Source organism: Loxodonta africana, chromosome X (genome assembly GCF_030014295.1).
Source record: "Loxodonta africana isolate mLoxAfr1 chromosome X, mLoxAfr1.hap2, whole genome shotgun sequence".
Classification (NCBI taxonomy): Eukaryota; Metazoa; Chordata; class Mammalia; order Proboscidea; family Elephantidae; genus Loxodonta; species Loxodonta africana.
The window spans coordinates 156830754-156848303 of NC_087369.1; the positions used below are offsets into that span (position 1 = coordinate 156830754).

At 37.0% G+C, this 17550-nt stretch overlaps 1 protein-coding gene across 3 annotated transcripts in view; it reads left to right on the plus strand.

Annotated features, from left to right (window-relative positions):
* The first annotated feature begins 243 nt into the window (after nucleotides 1-243).
* The window catches only part of PHF6 (PHD finger protein 6), a 64570-nt gene continuing 47263 nt past the window's right edge, over nucleotides 244-17550 (plus strand). For 2 of the 3 annotated variants that reach the window (XM_064277600.1, XM_064277598.1), the window contains exons 1-3: nucleotides 244-397; nucleotides 4310-4493; nucleotides 4725-4826. In XM_064277600.1, coding sequence (XP_064133670.1) covers nucleotides 4356-4493; nucleotides 4725-4826 — 240 coding nt within the window. In that variant the 5' untranslated portion in view covers nucleotides 244-397; nucleotides 4310-4355. Of the gene's footprint in view, nucleotides 398-3126; nucleotides 3184-4309; nucleotides 4494-4724; nucleotides 4827-17550 lie in introns of all 3 variants that reach the window. The other variant, XM_064277599.1, reaches the window with a different exon arrangement.

Below are 17550 nucleotides of genomic sequence, written 5' to 3' on the forward strand. Positions count from 1 at the left end.
GCTTTCTCTCCCTTCGCAGATCCTGCCCCCAAACACTTGGCTGAGCGGCAGACCAGAGAATAGAAGGTACGCGCGCGAGCCGGAGGCGGGGCCTGCCGCCCCATCCGTGCAGGGGGCGGTATCCGCTCATGCGCCCTGGCGCCGCAGCCTCAACTGCCCCGTCTCTACTGCCAATCAGGTCCCGCGGCGCCCTCGGAACGTACCAACGCTTTGTGGGACGTGTGCGTGCAAGGGGGGCGACGTAAGGGCGCTCCGCGAGCCCGTCTCCTCGAATGAAAGGAAACAACCTCCGGCGACAGAGCCCCGCTCTCAGGCGCTGCCGGAGAACCGGGACCGACTTCTTTCTCTTTCCCCTCATTGGCGCTTCTCTCGTGCCGTCCGCCTCTGGGCCCCGCTGGTGAGTCCCCACAGAACCCTGAGACCCCCACCCCCCGCATTCTCTGCCCGGCGGGAGAAGACAAGGAGGATGGCGGTGGCCAGGCCGCCGCCCCTGCCCGTTGTTAAGGGGGACTCTTGGTGGTCTCGCTTTATTGTCAGGGACCCCAGAAGCGCCGCTCCGTGGCTCTTTGAAGGCACTGGGGAAGAGATGGTGAGAAAGTGCTTTGGAGGCGCTGAGGGAGAGAGTCAGCTGTGAGCCTGGACTTCGGGGGAGGGGGCGCAACATTTTTTGAGAAGGAAAAAAAAAACGGAGAATTTTTTTAGTCTTTGCGTTTGCTTAAGACGTATTTGGGAAGGAGGGAGAGTCCTAGTGGGGAAAAACTGTTTGTATGGCAAAAGGGGTTAGCCTGACGGAATGAGGAAAAACTCCGAGGTGGGGGGAGTTAGGGGTGCAACTGAGGTATCAGGCGAAGCTGAGAACGAAGCCTATTTGAGGGCGAGCCCCTGAGGGAAGAAGAGAAAAAAGAGAAAGTGCTAGGATATTTCCCCGAATTCGGGAGGAATTGGAAGAGGACGGTTAGATGACCCTGACTTTGGGACTGAAAGGAACCTACGAAAGTGTTTTGGAGGGAGGTAGTTTTGCGGGTTTATCTAGCACTTGATTAAAAGGAGATCTTGGTGTTTGGTGCGTATTGAGGAATAAATAACGGAGAGAGTTCGGTACGTTCTGTGTACCATCCTTTATTATGTGGGCGAACAGCAAGGTAGTCTTCGTAGTCTTTTGAGATTTCTGTTCGTTTCGATATTCTGCGTGTAAGTTGATTACGCATCTACTTTGGGAAATCTTTTATTTTCGTGGGCTTACTATGTTAATATTGTCTTATCCCTACCATTCAAATTCTTTCTCTGCCCTGGGGCTTGAAACAACTGGAAAATTCCTTCAGTTTCCTTTTGAATAACCGCAAAAAGCGGTGCGAAGCATGTAATAATATCGTGCAACCAAATTCAGGTGCCCTTCCGGTACATCTCATTCGTTTCTTTCTCCTCACTGTAACTTTCCTGATGGAAATACGACTTCTTTTGGAGATCACCTTTATTTATTTTGATCCGTATGTGTCAATTTGCTGGTGTGTGAATTTTTTTTTAATTTCCGGGACTGCAGGGGCCGGGGTTGTTTGTTTTCTTTTTCCGTAAAAATGATCTTTCAGTTACCAGGGGTTCAGTGAGCTCTTGAGTTGGTCTTTGACTGCTCTTCTTAATGTTTCAGGTTATTTCTACCTCGGTGCTTCGCAGCATCTTGGAAAATCAGGAACGAATTGATTGCTTCAGCCTAACTAATCTGGCCCCCCCCCACCCCGAGACATTTAAACTGTATTTTTCACGCTGTTATCTTTGCCTTTTAATTGCTGCTTGTTGATATTATGGATGTTGTGTTTCTTTTAAGGAGAAGACTTCATTGTTAGGTGAAAGCATCAAACTTTGATCTCTCCATGCCCTGAAAAACCTTTTAGACCGAAATTAAGATGACATATAGCTGTGGATTATTTTGAACCCCTTAATATTGGTCCTTGGCACGCCCTTAATGCTGTTTAAGAGACCACAAATTTGACAGCATTAGATAAAAATCTGTATTTTATGATAAAGACGTGTTTGCAAGGAGTCATTGTTTCCATGATGTTCTCCGCTTCATTTTACAAGGAGGCTGTAAAAAAAAAATTTTAGCAAGATATGCACAGATGCATTATTTTAATTTTAGTGGAAAAATCCATTTAGTCATTGCACATTGGGGAAAGTTTTTAATTGGTTTGGTGCACTTTTTTGTGTGGCTGTATTCAATTTATACATTAAATTTAAAGTGATTATAGAAAATATGCACCAAAATATTGTTGAATGCAAAATAAAGTATACTTCTTTTCTAGATTTTGGGGGTTTTGGCAGGTTCTCAAAATTAGGATGAGGAAATTTACCTGTTTATAAGTTGAAAGAGGCAGAATTCAATGTGGATAGGATTTTTGAGATAATATTTTCAGAATTATTTTTAAGAATAAAAAATTATGTTCTTCTCTATGAATTTTCTTTATCTTAACACCACTTTCATAGCCAGTGCTGGGATGATGTAGAAATCACACATTAAGGACGCATGCACAGATGAGATTTCTAACGGGCCATCCTTTCAACTGGCCAGGATGACTAGGAGAAATGCTGAATGTGTTACAGTGAGTTTGGAGTGACTGCTATTTATTGCATAGTCATAAAGAAAACTCATTTAGATTTCAGATAACAAGTTTTCATGCTATTTCTGAATTTTCATATTTTGCATAGTTGATTGTAAAGATTTTGGTGACTCTACTCTTGATAAAGCTGCTGAACACATACTTGCCCGAGCAAATGCAAACACACTTCCCCTTTTGTTTCTTTTGTTTCTGTTATGTCCTTTTTTTCTTTCATCCTAAAAGTATTTGCTGCCTGTTTTCAATCAGTTTCAGGGTTTATAGCCAGTGCTGTGAATACCGTAAAGTATCCTATGCCTTTTGAGAGACTGAGGTATTTAAAATTGTAGATAGCATTTAGAGTTTATAAAACTCATCAAAGCAGAGACTGTCAGGGCCTTTGATGTTTTAAGTGAAAACGAAAAACTTACGTGTAATTGATGATAAGATTATTTGTGACTTCACTTTAAATATTAAATATGTCAATTTTTATATTGAATGCTGAATGGTTTGTAAATATTACCTTGCTGGCACCCAGCCACTGCTGTTCCTGTTGGTGAACAAGTGCTTTTCAGAAAGCTGCAATGTCGTGTTAGTAAGTCAATTTTTTCAACATAGTATTATGAAAATGCTTAAATATGTAGAAAAATGCAAGAATTTAATTAATTAATTTTAAGACAGATATTTGAGCTTTTGTTTGTTGTGATGTGTGTTGTGGGTCCTAAACTGCTTAGTCCTGCTGATTTGGGATAAGTACACAAATCAAATAACCGATTTTAAGTGTGTTTAGTACTCTTCTGAAAAATTTATATCGAGATTGGTGATCTAAATCTGAAATCTTCCATGTTACAGCTTTTCTTCCCTTTGTTTGACGATATACTACCTGTAATTATGATTTTACTAAATTTAAGGCTCATTCAGAAAAGATTTCCTTTATTTACACAATATTCCTAATTTAAGCATGGAAGTTACTGCATTTAGAAGACCACTGTCAGTTTGCAACTTTAATTAATTACAGCAGACTTTTGGAGTAAATCTCAGAGTCAGCTATTATAGTTCTTTATAAATACTTGGGTCTGTTTTTGAATAGATTATTGTTACAAGCTTAATTTTTTCTTTACTTGGAAAAGAAATGGAATAGCAAAGATTATTAAAGATAAATACATATTTTTAAACAAAATTAAATTTAAAATTACAAAGTCATGATTAAAGAAAAGTAAATATATTTCACTTTTGTTGGTTTATCAGTATGTGAACTTGAAGAAATTGTGCAGTTACAGAATTCTGTCCACTCTGGGTATTGTATAGTGTTTTAAGTCGTTCTTGCTCTCTTGTTAGATACATATTTCTTTGTCTACTTGAAGGGGCACCTAACTATACGTGAAAAATATTTTGCATTATATCAGCAGATGACAATTTAATATCATACCTTGTACCTTTTTCATTTAGCCACACAAAAATAGTTCTAATTATTTCACATTTCCCTAATTTGGGAGCAATTAATTTTCTCAGTTACTTTAAACTTCATTTAGTCATCTTCGTATGTTTTTCCCTCTGAAGGCATCTTAGGTTTTAATATTAATTTGTCTGTAACAAATAGCCATTTTAAAATGTATATATTAAAACGTAGGTCAAATAAATATTAAACAACTTACGTGAACATGTATAAACTGGTTTTAAAATGAAATTAACTATTTTGTTGCCCTTCTTATTCTCTGTAGCGTTTTTTGATACTTAAAGTGGCATTCTAAAGGCCATTTTTAAATCATGTCAAGCTCAGTTGAACAGAAAAAGGGGCCTACAAGACAGCGCAAATGTGGCTTTTGTAAGTCAAATAGAGACAAGGAATGTGGACAGTTACTAATATCTGAAAACCAGAAGGTGGCAGCACACCATAAATGTATGGTAAGTATACTGGCAGCAACCAAAAGACCCGATTTACTAAAATCGTAAAAGCGAATGAGTATTCCTGAATACTAAAAAAAACTCATTTAAATTTTTAAGAAATAATTTATCACTAATTCTATGCTGTTTTAACTAGAAAATGTCCTTTTAAATTTACCCATCTTATTCATTGTTTTGTTGCAATTTCTTTATGTGTGAACCTCAATTTTTTTTTTTAAATGTAATTTATAGCTCTTTTCATCTGCTTTGGTATCATCACACTCTGATAATGAGAGTCTTGGTGGATTTTCTATTGAAGATGTCCAAAAGGAAATAAAAAGAGGCACAAAACTGGTAAGTTGGTATTTCTGCCTCTTGAGGATAAAAATTATTAAGCTCATTAAGGAGGAAATTGCTTATTTTAGAGTGTATTGCTTTATTAACTGAGTATAATTTTAAATTGCACTCTTTTTTTTCTGAACCAGCAAAATTGAAAGCTGAATTTAACTTATTTAGTGTTCACCTAAAAAGGAGTGAATCAATGGTCATAGTATTCAGTTTTTTGTTTCCAGAAAGAATTACTTTTTGGAGACTGTGTTTACTTGCTGTTTGCTTAATTTGAGGGTATTGTGTGTTAAAGTCTTCATTTGAGTATATTACATAATTAAGTTCTAATTTGTTTTCATCTTGCATCGTAAAGTAATTAATGTCATTACAAATGAAAATGATAGTACCATTTCAGGAGGAAAATGTTAGCATTTGCTGAACAAAGTATTTTATGTGGACCAGCTATGTAACAGCACTTATGACTTTGGGTATTTTTCAGTGAATTTCACAGGAGTTTTTCTGAAGCTATACTAATGTTCCTGTTGTTTTCTTCACTACCAGAAACCAGATTGGCAAGATATTATATTGCTCTATTGGAAAAATAGTGTCATCTCAGTTGGCACTCACAACACATTATGGTTTATTTTGGAACACTTAATTAACTGAAAGATTTATTTTCATTTTTCTCATTTGAGTTCTTTATTGTAATGACATCCGTAAATGTACCTTCAGTAACTTCACTCTTAAGTGTTCTGTTATTTTAAAGGTGGATTTGGTAGAACATATATTCATGTTCTTAGGCGCTGAGTAATCTCGTATTTCACCAAAACTCTAAGATGGTGGGTATTACATAAATACATAAATGATTACATAATTAAGTTCTGGATGAAATGGTGATGGAAAGACAGGGACTGTCATTTTGATAATCAGGAATAATATATTTCAAAAAGCAGTCCTCTAGTACTAGAAAAAAGCAGTATGAAGAAACACAAATTCAAAGAGAACATTTGAGATTTGCTGTAGGTTAAGAAACAGTGCCATACCTTAACTAGCATCTGTATTGTTATAAATGGGAATTCAGAGGTCAGACTTTTTTGTTGTAGTGAGAACTGTGAAAATGCTTATCTTCCCTGCCCCCAAAACTGTAGCTAGCAATAGGAAGTGCCTTTTTTTTTCCCAAAAAAGTCATTTTTATTTGGTAGTTTTCATTTTCTTCGTATTACTATGGCTTGCTGGTTTTTATCAGAACCAGAACAGCACGTTTTTATTTGCTAGTCCTTAAAAACAAGTTCAAATAGAAAGAAAGAATACTATTTGCTTGAAACTGGTTGTGTTGTAAACCTTGTTACCCTAGTATTTATCCTTTGGCATTGTGGATATTCCTGGAAAATGCTTCTACATCGTGACTTGTTAGCATTTTTGGTCACTTGGCGTGCTGCTCTGGTCAGAACAGGAGCAGTTTTGATCCCTAATTTTAAGACATTATTAAAAAATGCAGTGCCTGGTTTCAAATGAAGCAATAGCATACGTCTGGCAGCATTGCTAAATTCAGTGGAAATTTAACTTATTTAAACCTGTTTGTGAAGAAGCCATCAGAACTTTGTATAAAGTTTCACTACTATAAATTGTTTCAGGTAATTTTTTTAAATGATACTTTGCAGTTAAGTGATTACTGGAATAAAAACTGGGGAATAATCTTCCTAAATAGTGATGATAATTTTAAATGCATGGGATTTCAAAGAAAAGAGAATGACAGCAACTTGGTAATTGAATCTTGGAGAATGTCGGTATTTATGAATTAGATGAGGAAGAGGAAAAGAAAAGTAATGGTCATACAGGTAGACTAGGAATCATGGTAAGATAATAAATAAAAATAGCTACTGCATTTGGTGAATAGGAGGTAAAAGTCCCTGGATGGTGGATTTCAAGCAGGACTTCAAATTGGTTTGTTCTAGTTCCAACCCCTTCTGAGGATTTGCATTTTTTTCCCTTTTTTTTTTAATTATACTTCAGATGAAGGTTTACTGAACAAACTAGCTTCTCATTAAACAGTATACATGTTGTTTTATGACATTGGTTAACTACCCCGTGGCATGTCAGTACTCTCCCTTCTCGATGTTTCAAGCAATTTTTAATGTCGTAGTGTAGAGAGTTAGTTTTCTTCCCAAGTGTAGTGTATTATAAATAATTAAATTTGTTCCCTGATTTAGGGAGTGGTTAAGAACATAAGCTATAGGAATAGACTTGGGTTTGGTTTTGAATTCCAGCTCTGTCACTTACTGGGCAAGTTATTTACTTCTCTGAGCCATGTTTCTCACCTACAAAAAGGGGATAATGACAGTACTTGCCTCACAGGGTTATTTACCAGGATTAAAAGAGGTAGTATAAAGGATTTAGCCTGGTACCTGACACACAGTTAGAACTTGATAAATGGTAGCCACCATTGTAATTATTGTTCTTTTTTTTTTTGTAAAAATAAGATCCTGCTAATAATCATTGTAGGCTAATGAAAAGCATGCTGGGCTGGGAAGTCATGAGGCCTTTTTTTTTATATATATAATAACCATGCCACTGACACATTATGTAACCTTGGACAAGTTACTAACTTATTTGTCTTTTCTCCAACTGTAAGAGAGATAGTGCTTTATCACTACTTATTAAACAGTGATGTTGCATGGCTAAAAAGTGCTATAAAAGATATGAGTTACCTTAGAAAAGGTGTTTCAGAAGCCATTTTGAGACTGTGGACATCTAGCAGAACAGCAGAACTTTTAAACTTTTTGCTCCTTCTCCTTTCCCAAAATGTTAGGATTGAAATCACTTATATAGGGGATAGGAGGGTAGCGTTTATATGTTCAACTTCGAAATAATTTATGTCTCCTTTTAGCCTTTAGTTTTGCTCCTTCCATTATATTATTTTTACATGAAGTGCTATCAAGTAATCAAAATTCCAGATTTTAGTTGCTTCTTTACTTTTCCCTGCGTAAATCTGTCTAAGCAATAAAAGAGCCATAAATCAAATAGGAGGAGAGAAAAAAGTGAAGAGCTTTATATAACTGATAATCTTGATATAAACTAGATAATCAGCCTCCGTAATTGACTTTTTAAGGCATTTTATCGTGTGTGCCTGTTTGCTCTGGCTTCTGTTCGTCTGGATTTCTAGGTGAAAAGTAGGTCATGAATACCCATTGAAAAGAATCGAAAATGGAAGTGCTGCTCCCTGAGTGCTTTCAAGACAGATTCTAGTCTGTGTCTGGTGTTGGCTCCAAAGGGGCTCACTTGCCCCAGAGAAGAGTATAGAGAGAAGAGGCTGGCACTTGAGGTAAAAGTATGTAGGTAGCCAGATGGGTCAGAGTCTTGTGAGGATGGGGAGGTCTCAGTATACCAGGAGGTACACGCATATAGCTTCTGTGTTCTTGTTGCCATGGGCAATTTTTTGAGGTTTTCTTGTCAGCTGCAAGGATCAGGGGAGGAAACCCATTCTGCATGAACATTTTCATCTCTTTTACTTCATCATTAGGTATATAGTACCAAGATGGACCAGGAAGAATTTGCCAGTGTATGAAGGCTTTTATTAATTTTTAAGTCTGGTTTTTTCAGTTGATGTATTTTTCCAGAATGATTTCCAGTTCCTGTTGAAGCCATACGGAGATCCTGCATCTGTACCATCTTCTCCTGTTCTCCAGCCATTTAGCCAAGAAGTTCAAGTTTATGGGTAAAACTACGAGTTATCACCACTTTTAAAATTGATTTAAGGAGACATTTGAGTGGAGTATATTTGAAGAACATACTTTCTGGATAAAACTAGATGGTGAGATCATTGAGAGCACCTGCACTGGATAGTTACTGTTCTAATTGGCGTCTGTGTCGGATGTAGCGTAGACTTCAAGATGAGGAGTTCAGAAGGCCACTTAGTTTACCTTCCTTACCCCAGACAAGATTCCCTACAAGCCATCCAAGATAGAATTTTTGTTTGCCCTATTTTTAAATATAGCAAGAGATTGTGATTCCACCCAAGTAACCTAAAACAGGACCAGTATTGTGTAACACTCATCAGAGTTGAGAAGTTCATCTTTACGTATAACTCAGATATCTCTTAATTTAAAGCTTTTTATTCTAGGCCTGTCTCCTTTCATTAAGGGAAGTATTTGGGTTTTTTTTTTTGTTATTAAAATGAATAATCTTTCCTATACCTGATGACTATCCTCACATCACTCTTAAACTTCCCTTTTTTCAAACCAAGTAATTTTACTCACGTCTTATTATGTAATTCTCTGAATATTTTTTCAGCTTTTTCTAATAGTAGAAATAGTCAACATTTATTGAACACTTAATATGTACTGGATATTGGAATAAGTATTTTAATCACGTGATTCTATTTAACCCTTACAGTGATACTGTGAGGTGTGTAAATACTCATTCTCACTTTACAGATGAGAAAACTGAGGCTCAGAGAAGTTAAATAGCATGACTGTTCATATAGCTACCAAGTGGCATAGCTGAGATTTGACTCCAGGGTCAGTTGACTCTAAAACCAACTGTTTGTATAAAACCAAAACCAAAACCAAACCTGTTGCCTTCGAGTTGATTCTGACTCATAGCAACCCTATAGGACAGAATAGAACTGCCCCATAGAGTTTCCAAGGAGCGCGTGGTGGATTTGAACTGCCGACCCTTCGGTTAGCAGCCATAGCACTTAACCACTACGCCACCAGGGTTTCCAGTGTTACAAACTAATTACTAGTTTATACTAGACTGTCTTTCAAATACCCAACCAAAAATCACATTTTAAAAAATGTAATTAGAGCTTAGTATACTGTTTTGGAATGAAGATGAAAACGGTACTGAATTTAGGACATAATCAGACTCCTTTTAATATGTTGTTAAGAGTATTATCTTGTTATTTCTAGTACAGAAACCCTGTGTATATCTTGTGTGTGAATGTTCTGATTTTCTTTTACCCTCAAGATATTTTTTGTTCCCTCTGAAAATAAAAAGGGCAATTCTACATAGCAATTGTTATTTACTCAGTACCAGTGGAGCGCTTGGTATCCCAGAGAAACAGGGTATCTAATTTTGAGAGTTTATGATCTAGGTGTTGGGCAAGCCATGATCCTGCATATATAATTTATGGTATATACCTTTTTATTTTTGTTTGGGAAGAGCCTTGTCCGTGTAGATAGTTAAGTCTGCTTCTTAGTGATGGTAAGGTTAAAAAAATGGCATGAGTCTAGGAAACAGGTTAGCCACACCAGACAGGCAGTAGTGGATTAGAGTTGAGGTAAGATAGGGCAATTGGAGGGTTTTTAAATGTTAGACAGGAAATTTCAGCTCTGATAGAAGCATATAGATAAGGGCAAGGCAGAATTTTTCAGGAGATAAGTGATATACAGTATACACCGTGGAGAATGAAATATAATGATGGTAGCATATTTGTCTGCTCTACGTAGATGTCCTGTAGGCATCTTAAACTCAATCTGTCTAAACCAATGTTCATCATCTCCCCACCCTGAAACCTTTGTATTTCTCTTTCTGAATCCTACCTTTAACTCCCTTCCTCCACATCAGTCATGTTGATTCTATTTCTGGGGTACCTCTGCCTCCTTTTCTTTCTTAATGCTACCTTATATCCAGCCTTTCTCTTATCCTCTCGATCTCTGCTTTTAAAAGCTAATATCACTTCCTGACTCAAAACTTTTAGTGTTCTCTTACAACACACATAATAATATCCAAAGGCCTCAGCCTGCCATTCAGAAGTTATATCTTAATCCACCTTTTCCACCTTTATCTCATCCTCTCCACCCCCCTTCCCTTACTCCAGGGCATCCCACAACTCCAGTCTCCTCCCACTTCCCAACATCCTCTCCTGTCCCCACTGCTGTGCGTGTACTGATGTTATTCATCTCTACATCCTGGCGCCTCTTAAAAGGTTGGTTTTTGAGATCCAATTCAAACTTCAGAGTTCACCTCTGCCATAGAATTTAACACAGTATGCATTGTATTTGTTACATATGCATGCCTTTCTTCCCCACTGTATTGTGAACTCTGGGAGAATAGAGACTGTGTTCTCTTCGCCTAGCATAGAATTAAGTGGGGGTAAGGCATGGAAAACACTTAGTACGGTTCTTGATGTCTCATTTGTGCTCAGTGTTCTAATAATTAAGTGGAAACTCCCTAATCATTGGTTGAATTTGAAGGAGGAGAAGGGCTTCAATTGGATAATAGTGAGAAGCCTTTGTGATGAGCTAGATATACTGCCCTAGTTCGTAGTATAGCGTAAAATTCTTCTGTTTTGGTTAATCGTTGTTTGATCGTTATTGGCAGCTCAAGCAGTTTGAAAAGGGAGAATAGAAATCTAATGGGAAAAATTAAGTTGGTTGTTTCTCCGGATGATGGAGAGCAGTGGATGCCTCAGACAGGAGAGTTTTCATATTTCTTCAACCTCCACTCCCCCGTGTGGTGGTAATTACATTATTTCTTAGGTATTATATTGGCCAAGTCCTCCATATCATATAGGTGTCTAGAATTCATGTATCTGTCCATTTATCAAATACTTAGTGCCTACTTTGTACCAAGCACAGTGCTAGACACTTTGGTTACAAACATAAATATGGTTTAGCCTTAGAATTATGTAAAGAATGCCACCGGAGACCTGGGAAAGAGGACCACAATTCTACCTGAGAAGACAGAAGACTTCATAGGAAGTAACTTTTGGAATGTGTCCCACCAGGAGAGTAATACTGTAGCAGTCAAAAGGGGAAGAGTTTAAAGTTGACGGAAGTGGTCTAAAATAGTAAATAAGTATTAAATGCTAAAAACCAAAAAACCTACTGCTGTGGAGTTGATTCCGACTCATAGTGCTATTTAAAATAGAGTATGTGGCTCATATAGCATTCAGTAAGGGCAAATGAGAACCCACAATATGTAAAATTTTACCGCTGTGCTTTCTGCTTACAAAGATGTGTCCTTAGAGCACTGGTTCTTAACCAGCTCTACTAAATCAGAAGTTGCGGGGTGGGGAGGACTTCCAGCTAGGTAACTTTTCAAAGATTTGCAAATGATTTTTGATGAACACTCCTGGTTAAGGGTCGTTTGCCTTAGGACAGGTCAGCAAACTTTTTCTGTAAAGGGCCAGATAATATTTTAGGCTTTGCAAGCCATATGGTCTCTGATACAGACCTAGACAATATACAAAGAAATGAACATGGCTGTGTCCCAATAAAACTTTATTTGTACAAACAGGTGGCAGTCTGGACCCCTGTCTTAGGGTATTTTGTTGGAAAAAACATAAAATTTTTTTCTGAAGATTTGTTCAGTGGCCTTGTTGTCACCTTTGTAACTTAAGGATACATACAGTGTGACTGTATTCACATAAATGTGATTTTTAAAAACTCGCTGTGTGCTCGTGGTATATATTAAAATGACCTTTGCTTTACTTTTGAGGATGTGATTAAGGAGAATGAAATGTAAGGCCAAAGAGAAACTTGGAAACATAATTTCAGAAGTTTTTTGAAAAATTGGAGGGAAATGAACCAAGCTTCTCAAGTCCTTACTTAATCTGATCTCCTGACCTTGCTCTAAATATCAAATACTCCAACTCCATCCAGCTACTTTGCAAATCCTCATTGAGGAATAGAAATTCTCTTACGGGAACTTTTGAAGTTTTTTTGGTTTGTTTTGTTTTTGTATCTGAAAGATTCAGACACTTCCCAAGTTCAGATCTTTATGTTTAGACCCTTAGGGGTCTTGCCAGCTGATGGTATTCTAAACTGCAGTGCTGCTTGCATTTTGTTTGTTTTTACTCTGTGGAGAATTCCAAATACATACCCATGCTCAAATAAGTACCAAGACGTACCCCAAAGCCAGATAAATTTACGTGTTTCGGCTCTCTGCCATTAGCACAAATAAATAAGAGTTATATAATGACACAAACTTACAGTATCCCAAGCACAAGAAGTATTAAATGAAGGCAAAGAAATATATTTGTGATTTTTTTTTAAATAAACATGTTCACTAATAGCGAGAGATCTGATTTTCTCCATCATTAGACTTTAAGTTTCTCTTTGGCCTTATATCCAGTCTCCTTAAATACATCCTTGAAAGTGAAGCAAAGGTTATTTTAATATATAAATGATAGACAGAATATCTACATACATTAAAATTAATCTGCATGCCATGAGCACACACTGAGCTTTTTTGTATATATAGTAAGTGTATAACAAATCATTTGGTGCTTCACCAGTCTGCACATGTACAGTTCAGTGCCATTATGTTCATTGTGTTGTTCAACCATCACCCTTACTGGTTCCCAAATTGTACCATCGCCCTTAACAGAAATGTGAACTTTTTAAAGCTTTAAAAGTAACTTGTCACTTTTCAATGACTTGGATGGCTTTCAAATTTTATTTTTGCTTTCTAGCTTTCTATTTGGAGTTTATAAGTATTGTTAAGTTTGTGTTTTTATGAGGCCTCCTTCAAAATGTAATTTTAAAAAACTGTAGTAACTGTTGGATGAACCAGTAAACTATTTGGAGTTCATGTCCCAGCTTGCCACACAGCGGCATCCATTTTAGGAGTTTGTAATAGATAAATTGGACAACTATCAGTTAACTAGGTAATTCAGAGGCCACTCTGTTCTCTGTGTAATAAAACAACGAACCTGGAGTTGAGCATTTTTAAGGCAACTTTGAAAACTTGCCCTAATGCGCTGTTCCGTTTCCTAGTTTTTATCGGAGATAGTGTTGTCTGTTATTAAAAACGGAACAAACACCATCAGTGTAAGGTGAGCTGTTCCTACTATAGTTTTGTTTCGTGTGTTCCTGTGATAATATCCTAGGTTACCTTGATCCCAACTCCAAGTGCTTTTGGCGTTTTTTATTTGCCCACAGATTCAAGAACATGGCCTCTTTTTGACCCTCTTTATGTTCTCTGTACAATCTGTAGAAGTTTTCTTGGAGCAGGTGTTTTGAGTGTGTAACTGCTCAGCTGTGAGAATTTATATTGGTATATCAGTGATCAGTTCCTAACACATAGAGTAGATGTACAGCAATTAAGGTGGACAAAGGTAAGTCTTAGCCCTTCCTCCCTCAGTTCCACAATATCTAGTCATCAGATTCCAGCTTTTCCGCAGGAGCCTTCTCTTTCTGCCTGTCCTAGAAGCCGGCAGTCTCATTTTAGTTTTACTTGTATCTGTGGTCTGGGCTTAATTTTCCCTGAGCATCCCCTGAGAAAGCATTATTTTTCCTTTTATTCCTTAAGCCTTCTTCCTTTTACAAACAATTTCACTCCTGGCCTACTACAGTTGACTGAGGAACAGGTATGTCCCACCCTCTGGCTTCTACCAGACTTCAGCTAAGTCATAGTCCTTTTAGTTCCTTTTGTCTCCTCTCATGCATGGCTTATGTAGTTCCTCTCTCATCTGTGGGTCAGCTCCCTGACAACTCTGCTTACGTGGCTCAACTTAACCTTCCAAAAAAACCCAAACCCACTGCTGTCAAGTCAATTCCGACTCATAGCGACCCTATAGGACAGAGTAGAACTGCCCGATAGAGTTTCCAAGGAGCGTCTGGCGGATTCGAACTGCTGACCTCTTGGTTAGCAGCTGTAGCACTTAAGCACTACGCCACCAGGGTTTCCAACTTAACCTTAAGACAGTATGATTTCTAACCATACTACATACAGAGATGCCAGGCAAAGATCTCTAATAGGACGGGGCCTCTTTTTCTAATCTCCCCAGTTTGGGGGTTTATAGTTACTGAGGTTTATTCAGCCTACTAGGTAGCAAGTTGAAACATGGATTGGAAGTACAGGAAAAATTATCAACAAAGAATTTTTCAACCCTGCCTAAATCAAGAACTTGAAATTAAAATATGAGCAGGATAAGCTTGAGAATTAACATTTTATATGTACACTGGAGTCAGGAAATTAGCCCACAACAGAGTATTTGATATGTGGGTCAGGTCATTTTTGGGGGGAGGGGGTGGAGGACCTAACCATTGTTCTTGAAAAACATGTTACTGTTAGGTTAACTTCCATTTTTTTCACATTTGAGAGAGCCAGGACGTAGTCCAGGCCTGGTGATAAATGGCAGCTGACAGTCATTTTGCTGAGCGTCTAGTTGGGTCTGTGGCAAATTGGAGAGCAAATGTTTTATATAAAGGATATCATTCCTCAGGTCCAACCAGCTGGTACCTTGCGTTGGGGTCCTACATTTTCCAGTTATTCCATGTTTTTCAAGAGAAGTCCTCTTTGTTTTGTTTTATTTCCCATAACATTTTTTTTAAACTGCACTAGCCACCTATCTGGTTTCTCAACTTTTTTTAATTTTTCTTTTTATTTCTTCCTGATTCTCAAACTTGTTTCCAGCAGGGCTAATCTAGTCTTGCTTCCTGACTATTCCTTGTTTATTCCTGCCTCAGCTCATCCTGTGCCCCTTCAACTGGATTGTTTTCCCCAATTTCACTTTTCCAAATCCAATATCAGACTGTTTAAATATTTTTACAAGTATCTGAAGATAATTACGTTAAAGCCGCAGGTCTTAGAAACATGATTGAGAAAAAACTATGCCATAAGATGTTAAAACATTCAATACCAGAATAAGCTTACAACTAACGGATTTATTGAGCATTACTTCAGAGCCCTGGTGGCGTGGTGGTTAAGAGCTCAGCTGCTAACCAAAATGTTGACAGTTTGAATCCACCAGCCACTCCCTGGAAACCCTATGGAGCAATTCTACTCTGTCCTATAGGGTCCCTATGAGCCAGAATCAATTCGATGGCAATGGATTTGGTTTTTTGTTTTTTGGGAACGCATAGTGTTAGTTTTCTAAGAAGTTCAGTCTAGCAAGAATTGATAAAATCTATACATTTGTAAAGATAGTTAGCCACATAAGGGAGTGAAATGATAAGAGCCACAAAGAATACTGTATATCTTAAGTCCCAGGGGCGTCAGGGGAAAACAATTATTTCAGAGGTTGGACTTTGCATTCATAACTACACAGGCAAATGTAAAACGTATATTTTAGTTTTTATGGACAGTTTTGCTGTTCTCTTTGTTAGAACCTTGTTAGACATGAGTGCTTGTATATGAATGCTGCAGAAATGGATTACATAAACTGTAATTGATCAAAATTCCTACTTCTAACTCTGAAAAGAATTTTCCACTCTGAAAACATTTTTATTGTTATACCTTTCTCTTTCTTTTATTCCTTGAGAGACTGAAAAGTAAGCTTTTCTCAGTTAAAAAAATATTATGTCTTAAATTGCTATTAGTTACCTGGTCATTTACGAAATAGGTTTCACCATAGCAGTTTAAACCTGTTCCTTTGGAAAGATTTGAATTTATAAGCAGCCGAAAAACATTTCAGTATATTTTGGACTTTTGATTTCCTTCTCATTCTTGCCAAACTGAGAGATGGGTATTGAAAGCATTTGCCTAGAGTATTCCCAATGTGTTTTTAAAATAATTTTTGCATATAAAAGAATTTTTCCCGTTGTATAGAAAATACAGAAATTATGAAGAAAATAAAAATCATCTCCAGTTCTACCACCCAAGCTAGCCATGCATATTTGCTATATTGACGTCAACCTATTTTCTTTGAATATATGTTATAATAGGGACCATGATACACATAGCGTTTTGTACCCTGCGTCATTTTTTCACTTGATATTCTGCATAAACCTTTTTCCTTGCCATTAAAATTTCTTTGAAAACAGCGGTTGTAGAATATTCCTTCACATGGGTATAGTACAACTTAATTTTCAATTGTTGTTTTCCATAGGTTGTGTTACATTCTGGTCTACTCTAAATAATTCTGCAGTGAACATGATTTTATGTAAATCTTTGAGTCTGATTTTTTTTTTCTGAGACTGGATTTATAGAAGTGGAATTACTGGATCAGTGAATATAAACTTTTTAAAAGCTCTTTGATAAAAATGACAAATTGCTTTCCAGAGAATGTGTACCAATTTCCAGCCATGTATCTCATTGTATCTTTGCCAGTGTTGAATCCAAGACAGTATTTTAAAAGCACTTCCCCTTTCATTATTGCTTGCTAATTCAATTCAGTGATTTTTTTTTCAAAATGTACCTATCTAAACCTGTTTTAGATGTACTTTCAAGATAAACTACTTGCAGTGGGGTTTTTAATGAAGTAGGGAACTGCTCAATTTATAAAGTTTAAAAATAATCAGGTTGTGAAATAGTATGTACAGAAGTAAATAGAAAAAAAAACTTTGGTATAAGCATTGTAAAAATATGGGGCATCTCTGGTGAATATGAGTGATTCAAATTTTTTTTTACGCTTTGTTTTCTAAAATTTCCGTATGTTTTTGATCATGAATATAATTTCCTAAAATATAACCTTATAATTAAGCTGCAGTACAAATGGTTTTACCTCCTCAAGAATTTATAAGGCATCCAAATTATTTAGTGAAACCTGTGAGAGCTGTTTTTCCAAGTCCTTTGCAAGTTTTCCTGCTTTGACAGGGTGTAGTCTTACCACTTTTCTATTGCTCTCCATTAGTAGAAAATATTTGAGTTTTCATTCTCTGACAGGTTTCTGTCTTACACAGGTTCTGGTTTTCACAAGTTTTATTATATAACACCTTTTCCTGCTTGATAATTTGATATAATACTTCTTTTTTTACTGTAATCCTGCTTTGAAGTTTGTTTATTTAAGGAAATTACGTATTTCTGAAGTATTAGTGATGGGCGCTGGCCTCCTGCTCATTTATACCAACGCCTATATTTC